The 26,719-nt window shown below is 36.2% G+C and overlaps 1 protein-coding gene and 1 pseudogene across 1 annotated transcript in view; one reads left to right on the forward strand and one right to left on the reverse strand.

Moving 5' to 3' along the window:
• Positions 1-10,451: 10,451 nt before the first annotated feature.
• On the reverse strand, positions 10,452-11,756 carry LOC132549220 (uncharacterized; annotated as a pseudogene).
• Positions 11,757-13,307: 1,551 nt separating this feature from the next.
• LOC132549222 (solute carrier organic anion transporter family member 2A1-like) overlaps positions 13,308-26,719 on the forward strand; it is a 45,834-nt gene continuing 32,422 nt past the window's right edge. Inside the window, exon 1 of the mRNA XM_060213136.1 lies at positions 13,308-13,368. Coding sequence (XP_060069119.1) covers positions 13,308-13,368 — 61 coding nt within the window. The remainder of the gene's footprint in view (positions 13,369-26,719) is intronic.

Raw genomic sequence — 26,719 nt, forward strand, 5'->3', positions numbered from 1 at the left:
AAATGTGTACATATTTATGCAGTCTGAGTGTACATAATAATTATGAAAGCATCAATTCTGAGTGGATGATGATGATGATGATGATGATGATGATGATGATGATGATGTTGACTATGATAATGTTGGCTTTGGTATGTTTGATGTGGATGATGAGGATATTCATCATGGATGATGATGATGATGATGATGATGATGATGATGATGATGATGATGACTATGATAATGTTGGCTTTGGTATGTTTGATGTGGATGATGAGGATATTCATCATGATGATGATGATGATGATGATGATGATGATGATGATGATGATGATGATGATGATGATGTTGACTATGATAATGTTGGCTTTGGTATGTTTGATGTGGATGATGAGGATATTCATCATATATGATGATGATGATGATGATGATGATGATGATGACGATGATGATGATGTTGACTATGATAATGTTGGCTTTGGTATGTTTGATGTGGATGATGAGGATATTCATCATGTATGATGATGATGATGATGATGATGATGATGATGATGTTGACTATGATAATGTTGGCTTTGGTATGTTTGATGTGGATGATGAGGATATTCATCATATATGATGATGATGATGATGATGATGATGATGATGATGATGATGATGATGATGATGATGATGATGACGACGATGATTACGAAGACGATGATGATAATAATGATGATGATGATGATGATGATGATGATGATGATGATAATGTTGGCTTTGGTATGTTTGATGTGGATGATGAGGATATTCATCATACATGATGATGATGATGCTGATGATGATGATGATGATGATGCTGATGATGATGATGATGATGATGATGATGATGATGATGATGATGATTACGAAGACGATGATGATAATGATGATGATGATGATGATGATGATGATGATGATGATGATGATGATGTTGGCTTTGGTATGTTATGATGTGGATGATGAGGATATTCATCATGTATGATGATGATGTTCAGGATGATAAGGATGCATTGTTGTGTATAACATGTCAGACATAACAAGGTTTCATTGTCTAGACGTCTAACATGTCACAACAAACGAGGTTCCATTGTCTTGAAGTCTAACATGTCAGACAGAATGAGGTTCCATTGTCTAGAAGTCTAACATGTCAGACGTAACGAGGTTTCATTGTCTAGAAGTCTAACATGTCACAACAAACTAAGTCTAGAAGTCTAACATGTCACAACAAACAAGGTTCCATTGTCAACAGTCTAACATACAACACAACGAGGTTCCATTGTCTAGAACACATAACACACACAAATATACACAGGTTTCATTGTCTAGAAGTCCAACATATCAGACATAACGAGGTTCCATTGTCTAGAATCTAACATGTCAGACATAACAAGGTTTCATTGTCTAGACGTCTAACATGTCAGACAGAACGAAGTTCCATTGTCTAGAAGTCTAACATGTCAGACATAACGAGGTTCCATTGTCTTGAAGTCTAACATGTCAGACATAACGAGTTTCCATTGTCTAGAAGTCTAACATGCCAGACATAACGAGGTTCCATTGTCTAGAAGTCTAACATGCCAGACATAACGAGGTTCCATTGTCTAGAAGTCTAACATGTCAGACATAACGAAGTTCCATTGTCTAGAAGTCTAACATGTCACAACAAACGAGGTTCCATTGTTTAGACGTCTAACACATCAGACATAATGAGGTTCCATTGTCTAGAAGTCTAACATGTCAGACATAACGAGGTTCCATTGTCTAGAAGTCTAACATATCAGACATAACGAGGTTCCATTGTCTAGAAGTCTAACATATTAGACATAACGTGGTTCCATTGTCTAGAAGTCTAATCTGTCAGACATAACGAACATTGTCTAGGTCTAACATGTCAGACATAACACACAGTCTAACTAGACGTCTAACACATCAGACATATCGAGGTTCCATTGTCTAGAAATCTAACATGTCAGACATAACGAAGTTCCATTGTCTAGAAGTCTAACATGTGAGAATTAGCGAGGTTCCATTGTCTAGAAATCTAACATGTCAGACATAACGAAGTTCCATTGTCTAGAAGTCTAACACATGTGAGACGTCTAACATGTCACAACAAACGAGGTTCCATTGTCTAGAAGTCTAACATGTCAGACAGAACGAAGTTCCATTGTCTAGAAGTCTAACATGTCAGACATAACGAGGTTCCATTGTCTAGAAGTCTAACATGTCAGACATAACGAGGTTGTATTGTCTAGAAGTCTAACATGTCAGACATAAAGAAGTTCCATTGTCTAGAAGTCTAACATGGCAGACATAACGAGGTTCCCTTGTCTAGAATCTAACACATCACAACAAACGAGGCTCCATTGTCTAGAAGTCTAACATGTCAGACATAACGAGGTTCCATTGTCTAGAAATCTAATATGTCAGACATAACGAGGTTCCATTGTCTAGAAGTCTAATATGTCAGACTTAACGAGGTTCCATTGTCTAGAAAGTCTAATCTGTCAGACATAACGAGGTTCCATAGACTAGAAGTCAAATATGTCAGAACTAACGAGGTTCCATTGTCTAGAAGTCTAACATGTCAGATATAACGAGTTTCCATTTTCTAGAAGTCTAACATGTCAAACATAACAAGGTTCCATTGCCTAGAAGTCTAACATACCAGAAATAACGAGGTTTCATTGTCTAGAAGTCTAACATACCAGAAATAACGAGGTTCCAGTCTAACATCAGACATAACAAGGTTCCATTGTCTAGAAGTCTAACATGTCAGACATAACGAGGTTCCATTGTCTAGAAGTCTAACATGTCAGACATAACGAGATTACATTGTCTAGAAGTCTAACATATCAGACATAACGAGGTTCCATTGTCTAGAAGTCTAACATGTCAGACATAACGAGGTTCCATTGTCTAGAAGTCTAACATGTCAGACATAACGAGGTTCCATTGTCTAGAAGTCTAACATGTCAGACATAACGAGGTTCCATTGTCTAGAAGTCTAACATGTCAGACATAACATTGAGGTTCCATTGTCAGACATAAGAGGTTCCATTGTCTAACATGTCAGACATAACGAGGTTCCATTGTCTAGAAGTCTAGTCTAGAAGTCTAACATGTCAGACAGAACGAGGTTCCATTGTCTAGAAGTCTAACATGTCAGACATAACGAGGTTCCATTGTCTAGAATCTAACATGTCAGACAGAACGAAGTTCCATTGTCTAGAAGTCTAACATGTCAGACATAACGAGGTTCCATTGTCTATGAGTCTAACATGTGAGAATTAGCGAGGTTCCATTGTCTAGAAGTCTAACATGTCAGACATAACGAGGTTCGATTGTCTAGAAGTCTAACATGTCAGACATAACGAGGTTCCATTGTCTAGAAGTCTAACATGTCAGACATAACGAGGTTCCATTGTCTAGAAGTCTAACATGTCACAGACATAACGAGGTTCCATTGTCTAGAAGTCTAACATGTCACAACATGTCAGACATGTCTAGAACATGTCAGTCTAACATGTCAGACATAAACGACATAACGAGGTTCCATTGTCTAGAAGTCTAACATGTCAGACATAACGAGGTTCCATTGTCTAGAAGTCTAACATGCCAGACATAACGAGGTTCCATTGTCTAGAAGTCTAACATGCCAGACATAACGAGGTTCCATTGTCTAGAAGTCTAACATGTCAGACATAACGAGGTTCCATTGTCTAGAAGTCTAACATGTCAGACATAACAGGTTCCAGACATAACATGTCAGACATAACGAGGTTCCATTGTCTAGAAGTCTAACATGTCACACCATAACGACGTTCTACTGTCTAGAGATTATAACATGTCACAACAAACGACCTTCCATTGTCTAGAAGTCTAATATGTCAGACATAACGAGGTTCCATTGTCTAGAAGTCTAACATGTCAGACATAACGAGGTTCCATTGTCTAGAAGTCTAACATGTCAGACATAACGAGTTTCCATTGTCTAGAAGTCTAACATGCCAGACATAACGAGGTTCCATTGTCTAGAAGTCTAACATGCCAGACATAACGAGGTTCCATTGTCTAGAAGTCTAACATCAGACATAACGAGGTTCCATTGTCAGACACATAACGAGGTTCCATTGTCTAACATGAGGTTCCATTGTCTAGAAGTCTAACATGTCAGACATAACGATGTTCCATTGTCTAGAAGTCTAACATGTCAGACATAACGAGTTTCCATTGTCTAGAAGTCTAACATGCCAGACATAACGAGGTTCCATTGTCTAGAAGTCTAACATGCCAGACATAACGAGGTTCCATTGTCTAGAAGTCTAACATGTCAGACATAACGAGGTTCCATTGTCTAGAAGTCTAACATGTCAGACATAACGAGGTTCCATTGTCTAGAAGTCTAACATGTCAGACATAACGAGGTTCCATTGTCTAGAAGTCTAACATGTCAGACATAACGAGGTTCCATTGTCTAGAAAGTCTAATATGTCAGACATAACGAGGTTCCATTGACTAGAAGTCAAATATGTCAGAACTAACGAGGTTCCATTGTCTAGAAGTCTAACATGTCAGACATAACGAGGTTCCATTGTCTAGAAGTCTAATCTGTCAGACATAACGAGGTTCCATTGTCTAGAAAGTCTAATATGTCAGACATAACGAGGTTCCATTGTCTAGAAGTCTAACATGTCAGACAGAACGAAGTTCCATTGTCTAGAAGTCTAACATGTCAGACATAACGAGGTTCCATTGTCTAGAAGTCTAACATGTCAGACATAGCGAGGTTCCATTGTCTAGAAGTCTAACATGTCAGACATAACGAGGTTCCATTGTCTAGAAGTCTAACATGTCAGACATAACGAGGTTCCATTGTCTAACAGTCTAACATTCAGACATCACAACAAACGAGGTTCCATTGTCTAGAAGTCTAACATGTCAGACATAACGAGGTTCCATTGTTTAGACGTCTAACATATCAGACATAACGAGGTTCCATTGTCTAGAAGTCTAACATATCAGACATAACGAGGTTCCATTTTCTAGAAGTCTAACATGTCGGACATAACGAGGTTCCATTGTTTAGACGTCTAACACATCAGACATATCGAGGTTCCATTGTCTAGAAGTCTAACATGTCACAACACACGAGGTTTCATTGTCTAGATGTCTAACATGTCAGACATAACGAAGTTCCATTGTCTAGAAGTCTAACATGGCAGACATAACGAGGTTCCATTGTCTAGAAGCGAGGTTCCATTGTCTAGAAGTCTAACATGTCAGACATAACGATGTTCCATTGTCTAGAAGTCTAACATGTCAGACATAACGAGGTTCCATTGTCTAGAAGTCTAACATGTCAGACATAACGAGGTTCCATTGTCTAGAAGTCTAACATGTCAGACATAACGAGGTTCCATTGTCTAGAAGTCTAACATGTCACAACAAACGAGGTTCCATTGTCTAGAAGTCTAACATGTCAGACATAACGAGGTTCCATTGTCTAGAAGTCTAACATGTCAGACATAACGAGGTTCCATTGTCTAGAAGTCTAATATATCAGACATAACGAGGTTCCAGTGTCTAGAAGTCTAACATATCAGACATAACGAGGTTCCATTGTCTAGAAGTCTAACATGTCAGACATAACGAGGTTCCATTGTCTAGAAGTCTAACATATCAGACATAACCAGGTTCCATTGTCTAGAAGTCTTACATATCAGACATAACGAGGTTCCATTGTTTCGACGTCTAACATATCAGACATAACGAGGTTCCATTGTCTAGAAGTCTAACATGTCAGACATAACGAGGTTCCCTTGTTTAGACGTCTAACACATCAGACATAACGAGGTTCCATTGTCTAGAAGTCTAACATGTCACAACAAACGAGGTTCCATTGTCTTGAAGTCTAACATGTCAGACAGAATGAGGTTCCATTGTCTAGAAGTCTAACATGTCAGACATAACGAAGTTCCCTTGTCTAGAAGTCTAACATGTCAGATATAACGAGTTTCCATTTTCTAGAAGTCTAACATACCAGAAATAACGAGGTTTCATTGTCTAGAAGTCTAACATACCAGAAATAACGAGGTTCCATTGTCTAGCAGACATAACGAGGTTCCATTGTCTAGAAGTCTAACATGTCAGACATAACGAGGTTCCATTGTCTAGAAGTCTAACATGTCAGACATAACGAGGATTGCATTGTCTAGAAGAGTCTAACATGTCAGACATAACGAGTTTCCATTGTCTAGAAGTCTAACATGCCAGACATAACGAGGTTCCATTGTCTAGAAGTCTAACATGCCAGACATAACGAGGTTCCATTGTCTAGAAGTCTAACATGTCAGACATAACGAGGTTCCATTGTCTAGAAGTCTAACATGTCAGATATAGCGATGTTCTATTGTCTAGAAGTCTAACATGTCAGATATAACGAGTTTCCATTTTCTAGAAGTCTAACATACCAGAAATAACGAGGTTTCATTGTCTAGAAGTCTAACATACCAGAAATAACGAGGTTCCATTGTCTAGAAGTCTAACATGTGAGACATAACGAGGTTCCATTGTCTAGAAGTCTAACATGTCAGATATAACGAGTTTCCATTTTCTAGAAGTCTAACATGTCAAACATAACAAGGTTCCATTGTCTAGAAGTCTAACATACCAGAAATAACGAGGTTCCATTGTCTAGACGTGTAACATGACAGACATAACCAGGTTCCATTGTCTAGAAGTCTTACACATCACAACAAACGAGGTTCCATTGTCTAGAAGTCTAACAGGTCACAACAAACGAGGTTCCATTGTCTAGAAGTCTAACATATCAGACATAACGAGTTTCCATTGTCTAGAAGTTTAACATGTCAGACATAACGAGGTTCCATTGTTTAGACGTCTAACACATCAGACATAACGAGATTCCATTTTCTATCAGTCTAACATGTCAGACATAACGAGATTCAATTGTTTAGACGTCTAACACATCAGACATAACGAGGTTCCATTGTCTAGAAGTCTAACATGTCACACCAAACGAAGTTCTACTGTCTAGAGATATAACATGTCACAACAAACGAACTTCCATTGTCTAGAAGTCTAACATGTCAGACATAACGAGGTTCCATTGTTTAGAAGTCTAACATATCAGACATAACAAGGTTCCATTGTCTAAAAGTCTAACATGTCAGACATGACGAGGTTCCATTGTCTAGAAGTATAACATGTCAGACATAACGAGACTCCATTGTCCAGAAATAAAGTATTGTCCAGAAACAAACGAGGTTCCATTGTCTAAAGTAACATAACACAGACATCAACGAGGTTCCATTGTCTAGAAGTCTAACATGTCAGACATAACGAGGTTTCATTGTCTAGAAGTCTAACATGTCAGACATAACGAGATTTCATTGTCTAGAAGTCTAACATATCAGACATAACGAGGTTCCATTGTCTAGAAGTCTAACATGTCAGACATAACGAGATTCCTTTGTCTAGAAGTCTAAGATATCAGACATAACGAGGTTCCATTGTCTTGAAGTCTAACATGTCAGACAGAATGAGGTTCCATTGTCTAGAAGTCTAACATGTCAGACGTAACGAGGTTTCATTGTCTAGAAGTCTAACATGTCACAACAAACTAAGTTCCATTATCTAGAAGTCTAACATGTCACAACAAACGAGGTTCCATTGTCTAGAAGTCTAACAGGTCACAACAAACGAGGTTCCATTGTCTAGAAGTCTAACATATCAGACATAACGAGTTTCCATTGTCTAGAAGTCTAATATATCAGACATAACGAGGTTCCATTGTCTAGAATCTAACATGTCAGACATAACAAGGTTTCATTGTCTAGACGTCTAACATGTCACAACAAACGAGGTTCCATTGTCTTGAAGTCTAACATGTCAGACATAACGAGGTTTCATTGTCTAGAAGTCTAACATGTCAGACATAACGAGATTTCATTGTCTAGAAGTCTAACATATCAGACATAACGAGGTTCCATTGTCTAGAAGTCTAACATGTCAGACATAACGAGGTTCCATTGTCTAGAATCTAACATGTCAGACATAACAAGGTTTCATTGTCTAGACGTCTAACATGTCACAACAAACGAGGTTCCATTGTCTAGACGTCTATCATGTCACAACAAACGAGGTTGTATTGTCTAGAAGTCTAACATGTCAGACATAAAGAAGTTCCATTGTCTAGAAGTCTAACATGGCAGACATAACGAGGTCATTGTCAACATGTAACATAACGAGGTTCCAGTGTCTAGAATCTAACATGTCAGACATAACAAGATTTCATTGTCTAGACGTCTAACATGTCACAACAAACGAGGTTCCATTGTCTTGAAGTCTAACATGTCAGATATAGCGATGTTCTATTGTCTAGAAGTCAAACATGTCAGACATAACGAGGTTCAATTGTCTAGAAGTCTAACATGTCAGACATAACGAGGTTCCATTGTCTAGAAGTCTAACATGTCAAACATAACAAGGTTCCATTGTCTAGAAGTCTAACATACCAGAAATAACGAGGTTCCATTGTCTAGAAGTCTAACATGTCAGACATAACGAGGCTCCATTGTCTAGAAGTCTAACATGTCAGACATAACGAGGTTCCATTGTCTAGAAGTCTAACATGTCAGACATAACGAGGTTCCATTGTCTAGAAGTCTAACATGTCAGACATAACGAGATTCCTTTGTCTAGAAGTCTAAGATATGACAACAAACGAGGTTTCATTGTCTAGAAGTCTAACATATCAGACATAACGAGGTTCCATTGTCTAGAATCTAACATGTCAGACATAACAAGGTTTCATTGTCTAGACGTCTAACATGTCAGACATAACGAGACTCCATTGTCCAGAAGTCTAAGATATCACAACAAACGAGGTTTCATTGTCTAGAAGTCTAACATGTCAGACATAACGAGGTTCCATTGTCTAGAAGTCTAACATGTCAGACATAACGAGGTTCCATTGTCTAGAAGTCTAACATGTCAGACATAACGAGGTTCCATTGTCTAGAAGTCTAATATATCAGACATAACGAGGTTCCAGTGTCTAGAATCTAACATGTCAGACATAACAAGGTTTCATTGTCTAGACGTCTAACATACCAGAAATAACGAGGTTTCATTGTCTAGAAGTCTAACATACCAGAAATAACGAGGTTCCATTGTCTAGAAGTCTAACAGGTCACAACAAACGAGGTTCCATTGTCTAGAAGTCTAACATATCAGACCTAACGAGGTTCCATTGTCTAGAAGTCTAACATGTCAGACATAACGAGGTTCCATTGTCTAGAAGTCTAACATGCCAGACATAACGAGGTTCCATTGTCTAGAAGTCTAACATGTCAGACATAACGAGGTTCCATTGTCTAGAAGTCTAATATATCAGACATAACGAGGTTCCATTGTCTAGAAGTCTAACATGTCAGACATAAAGAAGTTCCATTGTCTAGAAGTCTAACATGGCAGACATAACGAGGTTCCCTTGTCTAGAATCTAACACATCACAACAAACGAGGCTCCATTGTCTAGAAGTCTAACATGTCACAACACACGAGGTTTCATTGTCTAGATGTCTAACATGTCAGACATAACGAAGTTCCATTGTCTAGAAGTCTAACATGGCAGACATAACGAGGTTCCATTGTCTAGAAGTCTAACATGTCAAACATAACAAGGTTCCATTGTCTAGAAGTCTAACATACCAGAAATAACGAGGTTTCATTGTCTAGAAGTCTAACATGTCAGAAATAACGAGGTTCCATTGTCTAGACGTCTAACATGACAGACATAACCAGGTTCCATTGTCTAGAAGTCTAACATGCCAGACATAACGAGGTTCCATTGTCTAGAAGGCTAACATGTCAGACATAACGAGGTTCCATTGTCTAGAAGTCTAATATATCAGACATAACGAGGTTCCATTGTCTAGAAGTCTAACATGTCAGACATAACGAGGTTCCATTGTCTAGAAGTCTAACATGTCAGACATAACGAGATTCCATTGTCTAGAAGTCTAACATGCCACACCAAACAAGGTTCCATTGTCTAGAAGTCTAATACATCATAACTAACAAGGTTCCATTGTCTAGAAGCCTAACATGTCAGAAATAACGAGGTTCCATTGTCTATAAGTCTAACATATCAGAAATAACGAGGTTCCATTGTCTAGAAGTCTAACATGTCAGACATAACGAGGTTCCATTGTCTAAAAGTCTAACACATCAGACATAACGAGGTTACATTGTCTAGAAGTCTAACATGTCAGACATAACGTGATATTGTTTGCTACATTATCAGAGTTGAGATGTTGTTTACTTCCTTACAGAACGCGCCTAATGATATACGTAACCAGAGACAATTATATTCTAGTAAATTGATTCAACGCTTTAATTGTTTTGATGACACACTGATATTGTTTATTGAAGTCGAAATCCCGAAAATGATGTATATATATCATATAGAATTGATCCTGGTGTGAATGACCCGACCTTGACCTGCACGTGATCACTTTGCTGTAGATTTACGACCACCGTCTGTGACCCTGACCCTGCGTATTCCTTGCTCCCGTTGTAAGCCAACCCCAAATCGGTCTTGTTGCTGCGTAAAATGGTTTCTACTTAGTGACCAGCAGTTACTAGGGACGACCACGAGAAAACATATACACCTGACGTAATACACGTAAATATACCGGTTTTGTTGTTATAAGCCAAATCACCATTCGTTAAAATGACGTCATAGATAATCGTCTGTTCATTCTCCTGCACTGCAACAGAGAAGAATGAAAAAAAAAAAAAGTAACGAGACTAAATCAGTCACATGATGATAAGTATCTATAACTGCACAGTGTATTTCCGGGGAAAATTCCTTGACACAAGGATCACGTGATCAAAATGTGTTGTTTACAGAACATGATGTATCCAGATTTGTTTATTTTCTCCGTGGGATTCTATATTTAATTCAATTCATGCATGCTCATTAACTATTTCCCGTGCTAAAATCCCGATTGCCATATGAATATAATGAAAATTACAGAAACAGGTACTTACAGGTTACTAAAAATATAATATGTCAAATTATTTTTGTCGGCCATTAAAGAAAAATAATCACACATTGACGATGTAAGTTTAAGTGCAGAACTCTAATAAAGAGGATGTCATACTTCATGAATGAATGGTATTACTAGGAACTCTTTGAATGTGATAAAACATACCGATCAATTAATCATTGAGTATGGGCAGGGACTTACAGCATTATACATTATTTACAGCCACTTATACTGTTAAGCTGAGCAGCGTTTGAGAAATACATTTAATGTAAAAGTGGGATTAAATTTCATGTCAGCTACCTCTAAGTTTTTGTCCGAGTCGTGCGTAAAACTCGGAGCCAAATAATTTTTGTCGAGTGGTCGTTTTACAATCGTAACAATCTTGTAAATCTCGGGGGTCCCCCGCATTAACATTTCCGGTCTGTGTGACTTCCGATGACGTCATCTTCTCATACTGAATCTTCATAATAGTTAACTCCCTTGAATTTTGTTGGAGCAATTTTCTGTAATCCTTCTCACGTTGTTGGAAATATCTCATACTCGTGTTTAACTCTGCAATCTCGTTCTTCAATTCGTTGTTTTCAATTTTGATGTTTTGAAGTCCATTTCTCATCTCAAACAGATTTTCTCTACACTGATGGACTAAAGCCATTTCAATACTGATTTCCGTGGTCATTTTGAAGTTGTATAGTTTGGTCTGTCGATACTTGGAAAAAATTAAGAAGCACCAGCAGAATCACAAAGGGGTTATAGAGCATGGTGACGTGTTTGAATAAGAACTGTGACTTTAACCTTCCTTTATCATAATTAACGCGTGGTATTGATAAGAAAATGCCGAGATATCAGAAAGGTTGGGAAGACGTAGATAAGCTATGTCTATGGCTATATCCTATTTTCATAATTTTATTTAGATATCAAATAACTACTTGATATCTTACAGAACATGTGTGCAACACTGTGTAATATCCCTGTGATCAGGATAGCTCGTAATATATCTGGACTGGAACAATGTCTCACATCCCTGTGATCAGGATAGTTCGAAATACATCTGGACTGGAACAATGTCTCACATCCCTGTGATCAGGATAGGTCGAAATACATCTGGACTGGAACAATGTCTCACATGCCTGTGATCAGGATAGGTCGAAATACATCTGGACTGGAACAATGTCTCACATGCCTGTGATCAGGATAGCTCGTAATATGTCTGGACTGGAACAATGTCTCACATCCCTGTGATCAGGATAGTTCAAAATACATCTGGACTGGAACAATGTCTCACATCCCTGTGATCAGGATAGGTCGAAATACATCTGGACTGGAACAATGTCTCACATGCCTGTGATCAGGATAGGTCGAAATACATCTGGACTGGAACAATGTCTCACATCCCTGTGATCAGGATAGGTCGAAATACATCTGGACTGGAACAATGTCTCACATCCCTGTTATCAGGATAGTTCGAAATACATCTGGACTGGAACAATGTCTCACATCCCTGTGTACAGGATAGGTTGAAATACATCTGGACTGGAACAATGTCTCACATGCCTGTGATCAGGATAGGTCGAAATACATCTGGACTGGAACAATGTCTCACATGCCTGTGATCAGGATAGCTCGTAATATATCTGGACTGGAACAATGTCTCACATCCCTGTGGTCAGGATAGGTCGAAATACATCTGGACTGGAACAATGTCTCCCATCCCTGTGGTCAGGATAGGTCGAAATACATCTGGACTGGAACAATGTCTCACATGCCTGTGATCAGGATAGGTCGAAATACGTAATATATCTGGACTGGAACAATGTCTCACATGCCTGTGATCAGGATAGGTCGAAATACATCTGGACTGGAACAATGTCTCTCATGCCTGTGATCAGGATAGGTCGAAATACATCTGGACTGGAACAATGTCTCACATGCCTGTGATCAGGATAGGTCGAAATACATCTGGACTGGAACAATGTCTTACATGCCTGTGATAAGGATAGGTCGAAATACATTAGACAGTAACAATGTCTCACATCCCTGTGATCAGGATAGCTCGTAATACATCTGGACTGGAACAATTGTTCAGATTCCTGTGATATAAGGGTTTCTTCTAAATACATTCATCATGAATTCGGCGGCACTATGTGAAGACTACGAGACTATTCGATTTAAGAGTATTCGAATATTTTGTGTAAAGTTATACAGGGACCGTTATTGTTTCGAATTAAACATGGCTTTCGAGTTATATGAGTTCGATGTAACGAGGTTCGAGTGTACAACAGCCAGTCCAAGTACTCGCGCACCAAAACAGTATACATCAAGATATGTTTATCCTATACTTACAGACGTTTGGCGAGGATGAACATCATCTAGGCCAGAAACGAAATTAGAACACAGGAGATTTTTATCTCGTCTTTCTGATACTCTCATCCGTGACGTGTTAAAGCTGTCATACGCATTGTACATGTGAGGTGACTGAAAACACAGGCGTTTCACGATAACTAAATATAAATGAAAATAACCTATGACAACACAGTGTAGTTATAAACGACCTAAAGTAAACATTAGTCTCGTTCTAAAGGACTGTTTCATTATATTATATAGTGTAACATGTATTGGAGTTCAGTGAAATACTTACAGAAGTGTTGTGTTATATTATCAAACGCCTGAGTCCTTATATAACCTGTTTCATCACGGGTAAAGCAAATTTTTATAATTCTAAGGTTGTGAAGATATCGACGTTGACGGACACTTGTTGGATGGCTTGAGATATTCACTGGTGGCGGTACACTTGTGGAGAGGTTCGTCATACTCGGGTAAGGAGAATCTTTGTGACAGAGAGACAGCCTTTCAGATTGTGCTTGTGAGAACGACTTTACGTGTATAAAGCAGAAGCTATAGTTATCTGCAGGATTACCTAAAAACTATATCTACCTGGTTTAAGTTGAAATTTGTTTACATGTGTCAAAAGAAATTATAGTGTACGTATTAAACAGTGTGTCGTGTTTACACCTGTAACGGCATAAGATCGCATGTAAACACTAAACAGGGACATGATTGTACCAACCAGACGTTATCTATGATATTTGGCGAGTACAAGGTATAGGTTACACCGAGATGAAGCCGAGATGAAGCTGTAGGTTACACCGAGGTGAAGCTGTAGGTTATACGGAGATGAAGCTGTAGGTTACACCGAGGTGACGCGGTAGGTTACACCGAGATGAAGCTGTAGGTTACACCGAGGTTAAGTTGTAGGTTACACCGAGGTGAAGCTGTAGGTTACACCGAGGTGAAGCTGTAGGTTACACCGAGGTGAAGCTGTAGGTTATACGGAGATGAAGCTGTAGGTTACACCGAGGTGACGCGGTAGGTTACACCGAGATGAAGCTGTAGGTTACACCGAGGTTAAGTTGTAGGTTAAAGCGAGATGAAGCTGTAGGTTACACCGAGGTGAAGCTGTAGGTTACACCGAGGTGAAGCTGTAGGTTAAAGCGAGATGAAGCTAAGGTGAGGCTGTAGGTTACACCGAGGTGAAGCTGTAGGTTATACGGAGATGAAGCTGTAGGTTACACCGAGGTGACGCGGTAGGTTACACCGAGATGAAGCTGTAGGTTACACCGAGGTTAAGTTGTAGGTTACACCGAGGTGAAGCTGTAGGTTACACCGAGGTGAAGCTGTAGGTTACACCGAGGTGAAGCTGTAGGTTAAAGCGAGATGAAGCTAAGGTGAGGCTGTAGGTTACACCGAGGTGAAACTAAGGTGAAGCTGTAGGTTACACCGAGGTGAAACTAAGGTGAAGCTGTAGGTTACACCGAGATGAAGCTGTAGGTTACACCGAGGTGAAGCTGTAGGTTACACCGAGGTGAAGCTGTAGGTTACACCGAGGTGAAGCTGTAGGTTAAAGCGAGATGAAGCTAAGGTGAGGCTGTAGGTTACACCGAGGTGAAACTAAGGTGAAGCTGTAGGTTACACCGAGATGAAGCTGTAGGTTACACCGAGATGAAGTTGTAGGTTACACCGAGGTGAAGCTGTAGCTTACACCAAGATGAAGCTGTAGGTTACAACGAGGTGAAGCTGTAGGTTACATAGAGGTGAAGCTGTAGGTTACACCGAGGTGAAGCTGTAGGTTACATTGAGATGAAGATGAGGTGAAGCTGTAGGTTACACCGCGATGAAGCTGTAGGTTACACCGAAGTGAAGCTGTAAGTTACATTGAGATGAAGCGGTAGGTTAAACCGAGATAAATCTTAAGTTACACCGAGATGAAGCTGTAGGTTACACCGAGGTGAAGCCGAGATGAAGTTGTAGGTTACACCGAGATGAAGCTGTACGTCACATTGAGATGAAGCTGTCGGTTACACCGAGGTGAAGCTGAGTTGAAGCTGTAGGTTACACCGAGATGAAGTTGTAGGTTACACCGAGGTGAAGCTGTAGGTTACATCGGGATGAAACTGTAGGTTACACCGAGATGAAGCTAAGGTGAAGCTGTAGGTTACATCGAGATGAAGCTGTAGGTAACACCACGGTGAAGCTAAGATGAAGCTGTGGGTTTACTCAGAGGTGAAGCTGTAGGTTACACCGAGATGAAGCTGTAGGTTACACCGAGGTGAAATTGTAGGTTACACCAAGGTGAAACTGAGGTGAAGCTGTACGTTACACCGATATGAAGCTGTAGGTTACATAGAGGTGAAGCTGCAGGTTACACCGAGATGAAGCTGTAGGTTACAACGAGGTGAAGCTGTAAGTTACATTGAGATGAAGCTGAGGTGAAGCTGTAGGTTACACCGAGATGAAGCTGTAGGTTATATCGAGGTGAAGTGGAGATGAAGCTGTAGGTTACACCGAGGTGAAGTTGAAGGTTACACCGAGGTGAAGCTGTAGGTTACACCGAGATGAAGCTGTAGGTTACATTGAGATAAATCTGTAGGTTACATTTAGATTACGCTGTAGATTACACCGAGGTGAAGCTGTAGATAACACCAGGGTGAAGCTGTAGGTTACACCGAGGTGAAGCTGTACGTTACACCTAGATGAAGCTGTTGGTTACACCGAGATGAAGCCGTAGGTTACACCGGGGTGAAGCTGTAGATTACACCAGGGTGAAGCTGTAGGTTACATAGAGGTGAAGCTGTTTGTTACACCGAGATGAAGCTGTAGGTTACACCGAGGTGAAGCTGTGCGTTACACCGAGGTGAAGCCGAGGTGAAGCCGAGGTGAAGCTGTAGGTTACACCGAGGTGAAGCTGTACCTTACACCTAGATGAAGTTGTAGCTTACACTGAGGTGAAGTTGTAGGTTACACCGAGATGAAGCTGTACGTTACATCGTTGTGAAGCCGAGGTGAAGCTGTAGGTTACACCGAGGTAAAGCTGTACGTTACACCTAGATGAAGCTGTAGGTTACACTGAAGTGAAGCTGTAGGTTACACCGAGGTGAAGCCGTAGGTTACACCGAGGTGAAGCTGTAGGTTACATAGTGGTGAAGTACATTGTAACATCAGGAAATCTGAGTGTTTATCACTTCCGTGTAGTGATGTCAACTTCATGTGTATTTTTCAACTGCGGAACTCCATGTTAAAATCCTTCCCCGACGGAATTTCTGGAAAAAAAGATTATATATACAGGATCATGGTATTATTAAGTTTCGCATATGAACGACATTTATTTCTAATGCGCAGAAGAGCTGTGTATATCCTATATTTGTATCAATCCACGTGATATTTCATAGAGGTTAAGTATATCTGTATATAATTCAAATCTGGAGTTAGCAATCCAATGAAATAGCCTTCTAAGGCTGATTAAAAAGTTATTATTTGGACAAGAATGTGTTTTGGCAGGTGTACGGTCGCAGGACAGCGTGATTAGTACGGGACATCTACGACTATCTAATGGGGCACGAATAATCCTACATGACACATATTCTGTGTTTCTAGATGAATGACCAAGTCTCTGTTTGGTAATCAACGTGTCTGTTGCCATAGTTATCACCATTAAGACTAAAATCTTCACAACCATTCTCCAGGTATACATACGTAATCTGCTTAATATGGACCATTCCATGTCGATCTCTCAACCTATGGTGTTTACAGTTTCCAATTATCACGATTTTCGTGCAAGATGTCGTCAACTGACTGACAAACTTTTAACAGTTTTAAAAGATGCAAGTTGATGTATTTCTGTGGAAGTTTTACGGTCGTCATAGTGATCTCATTGAGAAATATTCTATTTCTTTGTGTGATATGAAGCTGGACGTGTTTGGTACTCGGTAGTTTGTCTGTTGGTTCCGTTGTGTGATATGAAGTTGGATGCGTTTGGTACTCGGTAGTTTGTCTGTTAGTTCCGTTGTGTGATATGAAGCTGGACGTGTTTGGTACTCGGTAGTTTGTCTGTTGGTTCCGTTGTGTGATATGAAGCTGGATGTGTTTGGTACTCGGTAGTTTGTCTGTTGGTTCCGTTATGTGATATGAATTTGGATGCGTTTGATACTCATTAGTTTGTCTGTTGGTTCCGTTGTGTGATATGAAGTTGGATGTGTTTGATGCTCGTTGGTTTGTCTGTTGGTTCCGTTTTGTGATATGAAGTTGGATGTTTGAAACTCATTAGTTTGTCTGTTGGTTCCGTTGTGTGATATGAAGTTGGATGTGTTTGGTACTCGGTAGTTTGTCTGTTGGTTCCGTTGTGTGATATGAAGTTGGATGTGTTTGATACTCATTAGTTTGTCTGTTGGTTCCGTTGTGTGATATGAAGTTGGATGTGTTTGGTACTCGGTAGTTTGTCTGTTGGTTCCGATGTGTGATAGGAAGTTGGATGTGTTTGATACTCATTAGTTTGTCTGTTGGTTCCGTTATGTGATATGAAGCTGGACGTGTTTGGTACTCGGTAGTTTGTCTGTTGGTTCCGTTGTATGATATGAAATTGGATGCGTTTGATACTCATTAGTTTGTCTGTTGGTTCCGTTGTGTGATATGAAGTTGGATGTGTTTGATACTCATTAGTTTGTCTGTTGGTTCCGTTGTGTGATATGAAGTTGGATGTGTTTGGTACTCGGTAGTTTGTCTGTTGGTTCCGTTGTGTGATATGAAGTTGGATGTTTTTGGTACTAATTAGTTTGTCTGTTGGTTCCGTTGTGTGATATGAAGTTGGATGTGTTCGATACTCATTAGTTTGTCTGTTGATTCCGTTGTGTGATAGGAAGTTGGATGTGTTTGATACTCATTAGTTTGTCTGTTGGTTCCGTTGTGTGATATGAAGTTGGATGTGTTTGATACTCATTAGTTTGTCTGTTGGTTCCGTTGTGTGATATGAAGTTGGATGTGTTCGATACTCATTAGTTTGTCTGTTGATTCCGTTGTGCGATATGAAGTTGGATGTGTTTGGTACTCGGTAGTTTGTCTGTTGGTTCCGTTGTGTGATATGAAGTTGGATGTGTTTGATACTCATTAGTTTGTCTGTTGGTTCCGTTGTGTGATATGAAGTTGGATGTGTTCGATACTCATTAGTTTGTCTGTTGATTCCGTTGTGCGATATGAAGTTGGATGTGTTTGGTACTCGGTAGTTTGTCTGTTGGTTCCGTTGTGTGATAGGAAGTTGGATGTGTTTGATACTCATTAGTTTGTCTGTTGGTTCCGTTGTGTGATATGAAGTTGGATGTGTTTGGTACTCGGTAGTTTGTCTGTTGGTTCCGTTGTGTGATATGAAGTTGGATGTGTTTGATACTCATTAGTTTGTCTGTTGGTTCCGTTGTGTGATATGAAGTTGGATGTGTTTGATACTCATTAGTTTGTCTGTTGGTTCCGTTGTGTGATATGAAGTTGGATGTGTTTGGTACTCGGTAGTTTGTCTGTTGGTTCCGTTGTGTGATATGAAGTTGGATGTGTTTGATACTCATTAGTTTGTCTGTTGGTTCCGTTGTGTGATATGAAGTTGGATGTGTTTGATACTCATTAGTTTGTCTGTTGGTTCCGTTGTGGTATACCTTGTTCTTATTTAAGAACGTGCTTGGATTTCACAACGTTTACATGGAGGGTGTTATGGATGAAGCAGAAGGCGCTTACTCTTTTGGAATACGTGATCTTATTCTTGTTCTGTTTCGGGGATGTCCATGTAAATCTTTCTTTTGTTTTATTTTAGATTATAATTTGGTTGATAAAATTTCAGGTACGATCGAAGGGACGTAAAATTCTGACCGTAAAAATAGCGTAAAATGTAAATGTGTTTGAAAGAAAATGGACAGATTGAGAGTCTTTCTGAAACTCCTCACAGTTTTCCCAATGTATCAACGGAATTCGTGTATTCTCAGACAAGACAGAACAGGTGAAATTAAAAAAAAAATCCTTTGGTGGACCATCATAACTCTTTTCCTGGGTTACTTATAAAACTGTTGTCAAGTTTGTAAGTCTATTAAATATCAGCACAAAACATCAAACCATCTGATATTTTATATAAATCTAATAAATGACAACCTTCCTAGACATCTGTATTAACACAAGTTCGTTAAATGTGTAAAGATTATTTAATTAACAACCAGTAACAGTTCTGTACCTTCTACTGAATAGTCTACATGACCTTGACACATGTAGATTATAATGACATGAGGTTTTATCATAGCACAGGACTACCCTTATCTCGGCGAAGTCAACATGTATATACCGAGGCACAAGCCGGTAAGTAAACATGGCTATAACACTATATGTCCCAGATACTGACACCCGTTTATTCTCTTTTATCAACTGTTCACGGTAGGCGGTTGGGAATGTCACTATAACAAAAGAACTAGGGTAAATGTTTCTAGGTGATGTGTTAATACTGCGAGTAGCTCTACATCCTTTGTATCAGAACCTCCTGGTACTTGTTTTATAACATACTGTAGAAAGTTTTACGAGACTTTTCTGCACTTTATCTTAACGATTTAATAATTGAACTGATGGTTGGTTGGTTAACAGGTTTTTTCCGTCTCCTTGACTACTCCCGTGTTCGAGTATCGTCTCACCGACGAACGTCAGTGTTCTGGCGACCTGCATCCCCCTCATTGGGCTGGAACCGTCTGCCGATGTGATCATTTAATTATACTAATCTTAGAAGACGGCTCCAGGGTCTAATATTGCCTTAACTTAACTCTAGCAGTTAGAACATGTCCAGGAACTGAGAGGGAGAGTTGGTGGCCTATCTATGTTTGGTCTGTATTATCAAGTTATTTACAGTTCACAATATACAAAGTTATCTATAGTTCAAAATAGACACAGTTATCTACAGTTCAAAATATCAAGTTATGTACAATTCAAAATATACACAGTTATCCCCAGTTCAAAATATACAGTTAGCTAAAGTTCAAAATATACACAGTTATCTACAATTCAAAATATACAGTTATCTACAGTTCAAAATATACACAGTTATCTACAGTTCAAAATATACACAGTTATCTACAGTTCAAAATATACAGTTAGCTATAGTTCAAAATATACAGTTATCAAAATATACACAGTTATCTACAGTTCAAAATATACACAGTTATCTACAGTTCAAAATATACACCGTTAAAATATATTTCTCAAAATACACACAGTTATCTACAGTTCAAAATATACACCGTTATCTACAGTTAAAAGTATCCACAGTTATCTACATTTGACAATAGACAAAGTTATCTACAGTTCAAAATATACACCGTTATCTATAGTTCACAATATACACGGTTATTTACAGTTCAAAATATACCGTTATCTACAGTTCAAAGTATACAGTTATCTACAGTTCAAAATATACACAGTTATCTACAGTTCAAAATATACACAGTTATCTACAGTTCAAAATATACAGTTAGCTATAGTTCAAAATATACAAAGTTAACTACAGATCAAAATATACACAGTTATCTACAGTTATCTACAGTTCAAATATACACAGTTATCTACAGTTCAAAATATACAAGTTATCTACAGTTCAAAATATACACAGTTATCTACAGTTCAAAATATACAGCTACCTTTAGTTCAAAATATACACAGTTATCTACAGTTCAAACTATACAGTTATTTACAGTTCACAATATACAAAGTTATCTATAGTTCCAAATATACACAGTTATCTACAGTTCACAATATACAAAGTTATCTACAGTTCAAAATATACAAAGTTAGCTACAGTTCCAAATTTACACAGTTATCTACAGTTCAAAATATACATTTAGCTATAGTTCAAAATATACACAGTTATCTATAGTTCAAAATATACAAGTTATTTACAGTTCAAAATATACAAGTTATCTACAGTTCAAAATATACAAGTTATCTACAGTTCAAAATATACAAGTTATCTACAGTTCAAAATATACAAGTTATCTACAGTTCAAAATATACACAGTTATCTACAGTTCAAAATATACAAGTTATCTACAGTTCAAAATATTACACAGTTATCTACAGTTCAAAATATACAAGTTATCTACAGTTCAAAATATACACAGTTATCTACAGTTCAAAATATACAAGTTATCTACAGTTCAAAATATACAAAACAGTTATCTACAGTTCAAAATATACACAGTTATCTACAGTTCAAAATATACACAGTTATCTACAGTTCAAAATATACACAGTTATCTACAGTTCAAAATATACAGTTATCTAAAGTTCAAAATATACACAGTTATCTACAGTTCAAAATATACAAGTTATCTACAGTTCAAAATATCAACAGTTATTTACAGTTCAAAATATTCAAAGTTATCTACAGTTCAAAATATACACAGTTATCTACAGTTCAAAATATCAAGTTATTTACAGTTCACAATATACAAAGTTATCTACAATTCAAAATATACACAGTTATCTACAGTTCAAACTATACAGTTATTTACAGTTCACAATATACAAAGTTATCTATAGTTCAAAATATACACAGTTATCTACAGTTCAAAATATCAACAGCTATTTACAGTTCAAAATATACAAAGTTATCTACAGTTCAAAATATACACAGTTATCTACAGTTCAAAATATACTAAGTTTTCTACAGTTCAAAATATACACAGTTATCTACAGTTCAAAGTATACAGTTATCTACAGTTCAAAATATACACAGTTATCTACAGTTCAAAATATACAGTTAGCTATAGTTCAAAATATACACAGTTATCTATAGTTCAAAATATACAAAGTTATCTACAGTTCAAAATATACAGCTACCTGTAGTTCAAAATATACACAGTTATCTACCAAAATATAGTTACAGTTCACAATATACAAAGTTATCTACAGTTCAAAATATACACAGTTATCTACAGTTCAAAACATACACAATTATCTACAGTTCAAAATATATACAGTTATCTACAGTTCAAAATATACACAGTTATCTACAGTTCAAAATATACAGTTAGCTATAGTTCAAAATATACAAAGTTATCTACAGTTCAAATATATACAGTTAGTTAGTTCAAAATATCAAGTTATTTACAGTTCAAAATATAAAAAAGTTATCTACAGTTCAAAATATACACAGTTATCTACAGTTGAAAATATCAAGTTATTTACAGTTCAAAATATACAAAGTTATCTACAATTCAAAATACACACAGTTATCTACAGTTCAAAATATACACCGTTATCTATAGTTCACAATATACACGGTTATTTACAGTTCAAAATATACAAAGTTATTTACAGTTCACAATATACAAAGTTATCTACAATTCAAAATATACACAGTTATCTACAGTTCAAACTATACAGTTATTTACAGTTCACATTATACAAAGTTATCTATAGTTCAAAATATACACAGTTATCTACAGTTCACAATATACAAAGTTATCTACAGTTCAAAATCTACAAAGTTAGCTACAGGTCAAAATATACACAGTTATCTACAGTTCAAAGTATACACAGTTATCTACAGTTCAAAATATACACAGTTATCTACAGTTCAAAATATACAACAGTTTAGTTCAAAATATACTACAGTTCAAAAATATACACAGTTATCTACAGTGCAAAATGTACAGTTATCTACAGTTCAAAATATACAGTTATCTACAGTTCAAAATATACACAGTTATCTACAGTTCAAAATATACACAGTTATCTACTGTTCAAAGTATACACAGTTATCTCCAGTTCAAAATATACACAGTAATCTACAGTTCACAATAACAAAGTTATCTACAGTTCAAAATATACACTTATCTATAGTTCAAAATATACAAAGTTATCTACAGTTCAAAATATACACAGTTATCTACAGTTCACAATATACACAGTTATCTACAGTTCAAAATATACACAGTTATATACTGTTAAATATATACAGTTATCTACAGTTCAAAATATACACCATTATCTACAGTTCAAAATATACACTTAGCTATAGTTCAAAATATACCAAGTTATCTACAGTTCAAAATATACACAGTTATCTACAGTTCAAAATATACAGTTATCTACAGTTCAAAATATACACAGTTATCTACAGTTCAAAATATACACAGTTATCTACAGTTCAAAATATCAAGTTATCTACAGTTCAAAATATACACAGTTATCTACAGTTCAAAATATCAAGTTAAGTACAGTTCAAAATATACACAGTAATCTACAGTTCACAATATACAAAGTTATCTACAGTTCAAAATATACACCGTTATCTATAGTTCACAATATACACGGTTATTTACAGTTCAAAATATACCGTTATCTACAGTTAAAAGTATCCACAGTTATCTACAGTTCAAAGTATACACAGTTATCTCCAGTTCAAAATATACAGTTATCTACAGTTCAAAATATACACAGTTATTTACATTTCACAATATACTAAGTTATCTACAGTTCAAAATATACAGTTATCTACAGTTCAAAATATACACAGTTATCTACGGTTCAAAGTATACACAGTTATCTCCAGTTCAAAATATCCACTTAGCTATAGTTCAAAATATACACATTTATCTACAATTTAAAATATACTGTTATCTACAGTTCAAAATATACACAGTTATCTACAGTTCAAAATATACACAGTTATCTACAGTTCAAAATATACACAGTTATCTACAGTTCAAAATATACACTTAGCTATAGTTCAAAATATACAAAGTTATCTACAGTTCAAAACATACAGTTAGCTATAGTTCAAAATATACACAGTTATCTACAGTTCAAAATATACAGTTATCTACAGTTCAAAATATACACAGTTATCTACAGTTCAAAATATAAAAAGTTATTTATAGTTCAAAATATACACAGTTATCTACAGTTCAAAATATACACAGTTATCTACAGTGCAAAATATACAGTTATCTACAGTGCAAAATATACATAGTTATCTACAGTTCAAAATATCAACAGTTATTTACAGTTCAAAATATACACAGTTATCTCCAGTTCAAAATATACACTTAGCTATAGTTCAAAATATACACAGTTATCTACAATTTAAAATATATTGTTATCTACAGTTCAAAATATCAAGTTATTTACAGTTCAAAATATACAGTTTTCTACATTTCAAAATATACACAGTTATCTACAGTTCAAAATATACATAGTTATCTACAGTTCAAAATATACACAGTTATTTACAGTTCAAAATATAGTTACTACAGTTATCTACAGTTCAAAATATACACAGTTATCTACAGTTCAAAATATACACAGATATTTACAGTTCAAAATATACAAAGTTTTCTACAGTTCAAAATGTACACAGTTATCTACAGTTCAAAATATACACAGTTATCTACAGTTCAAAATATACACAGTTATCTACAATTCAAAATATACAGTTATCTACAGTTCAAAATATACACAGTTATCTACAGTTCAAAATATACACAGTTATCTACAGTTCAAAATATATACAGTTATTTACAGTTCACATTATACAAAGTTATCTATAGTTCAAAATATACACAGTTATCTACAGTTCACAACATACAAAGTTATCTACAGTTCAAAATCTACAAAGTTAGCTACAGGTCAAAATATACACAGTTATCTACAGTTTAAAATATACACAGTTATCTACAGTTCAAAATATACAGTTAGCTATAGTTCAAAATCTACACAGTTATCTACAGTTCAAAATATACATTTAGCTATAGCTCAAAATATACACAGTTAAAATATACACAGTTAGTTCAAAATACAGTTATCTACAGTTCAAATATACACAGTTATCTACAGTTCAAAATATACACAGTTATCTACAGTTCAAAATATACACAGTTATCTACAGTTATCAGTTACAGTTCAAAATATACAAAGTTATCTACAGTTCAAAATATACACAGTTATCTACAGTTCAAAATATAGTTATCTACAGTTCAAAATATACACAGTTATCAACAGTTCAAAGTATACACAGTTATCTACAGTTCAAAATATACACAGTTATCTACAGTTCAAAATATACACAGTTATCTACAGTTTAAAATATACACAGTTATCTACAGTTCAAAATATACACAGTTATCTACAGTTCAAAATATACACAGTTATCTACAGTTCAAATATATACACAGTTCAAAATATCAGTTATCTACGTTCAAAATATACACAGTTATCTACAGTTCAAAATATACACAGTTATCTACAGTTCAAAATATACACAGTTATCTACAGTTCAAAATATACACAGTTATCTACAGTTCAAAATATACACAGTTATCTACAGTTCAAAATATACACAGTTATCTACAGTTCAAAATATACACAGTTATCTACAGTTCAAAATATACACAGTTATCTACAGTTCAAAATATACACAGTTATCTACAGTTCAAAATATACACAGTTATCTACAGTTCAAAATATACACAGTTATCTACAGTTCAAAATATACACAGTTATCTACAGTTCAAAATATACACAGTTATCTACAGTTCAAAATATACACAGTTATCTACAGTTCAAAATATACACAGTTATCTACAGTTCAAAATATACACTGTTATCTACAGTTCAAAATATACACAGTTATCTACAGTTCAAAATATACAGTTATTTACAGTTCAAAATATACAGTTATCTACAGTTCAAAATATACACAGTTATCTACAGTTCAAAATATCAAGTTATTTACAGTTCAAAATATACATAGTTATCTACAATTCAAAATATATACAGTTATCTACAGTTCAAAATATCAAGTTAAGTACAGTTCAAAATATACACAGTAATCTACAGTTCACAATATACAAAGTTATCTACAGTTCAAAATATCAAGTTATCTACAGTTCAAAATATACACAGTTATCTACAGTTCAAAATATACACAGTTATCTACAGTTCAAAGTATACACAGTTATCTCCAGTTCAAAATATACACAGTTATCTACAGTTCAAAATATACAGTTATCTACAGTTCAAAATATACACAGTTATCTACAGTTCAAAGTATACACAGTTATCTACATTTCACAATAGACAAAGTTATCTACAGTTCAAAATATACACAGTTATCTACAGTTCAAAGTATACACAGTTATCTCCAGTTCAAAATATACACTTAGCTATAGTTCAAAATATACACAGTTATCTACAATTCAAAATATACAGTTATCTACAGTTCAAAATATACACAGTTATCTACAGTTCAAAATATACACAGTTATCTACAGTTCAAAATATCAAGTTATTTAC

This window comes from Ylistrum balloti, unplaced genomic scaffold, assembly GCF_031769215.1.
Source record: "Ylistrum balloti isolate Yb309-2 unplaced genomic scaffold, AGI_CSIRO_Ybal_v1 Utg370050, whole genome shotgun sequence".
NCBI lineage: Eukaryota > Metazoa > Mollusca > Bivalvia > Pectinida > Pectinidae > Ylistrum > Ylistrum balloti.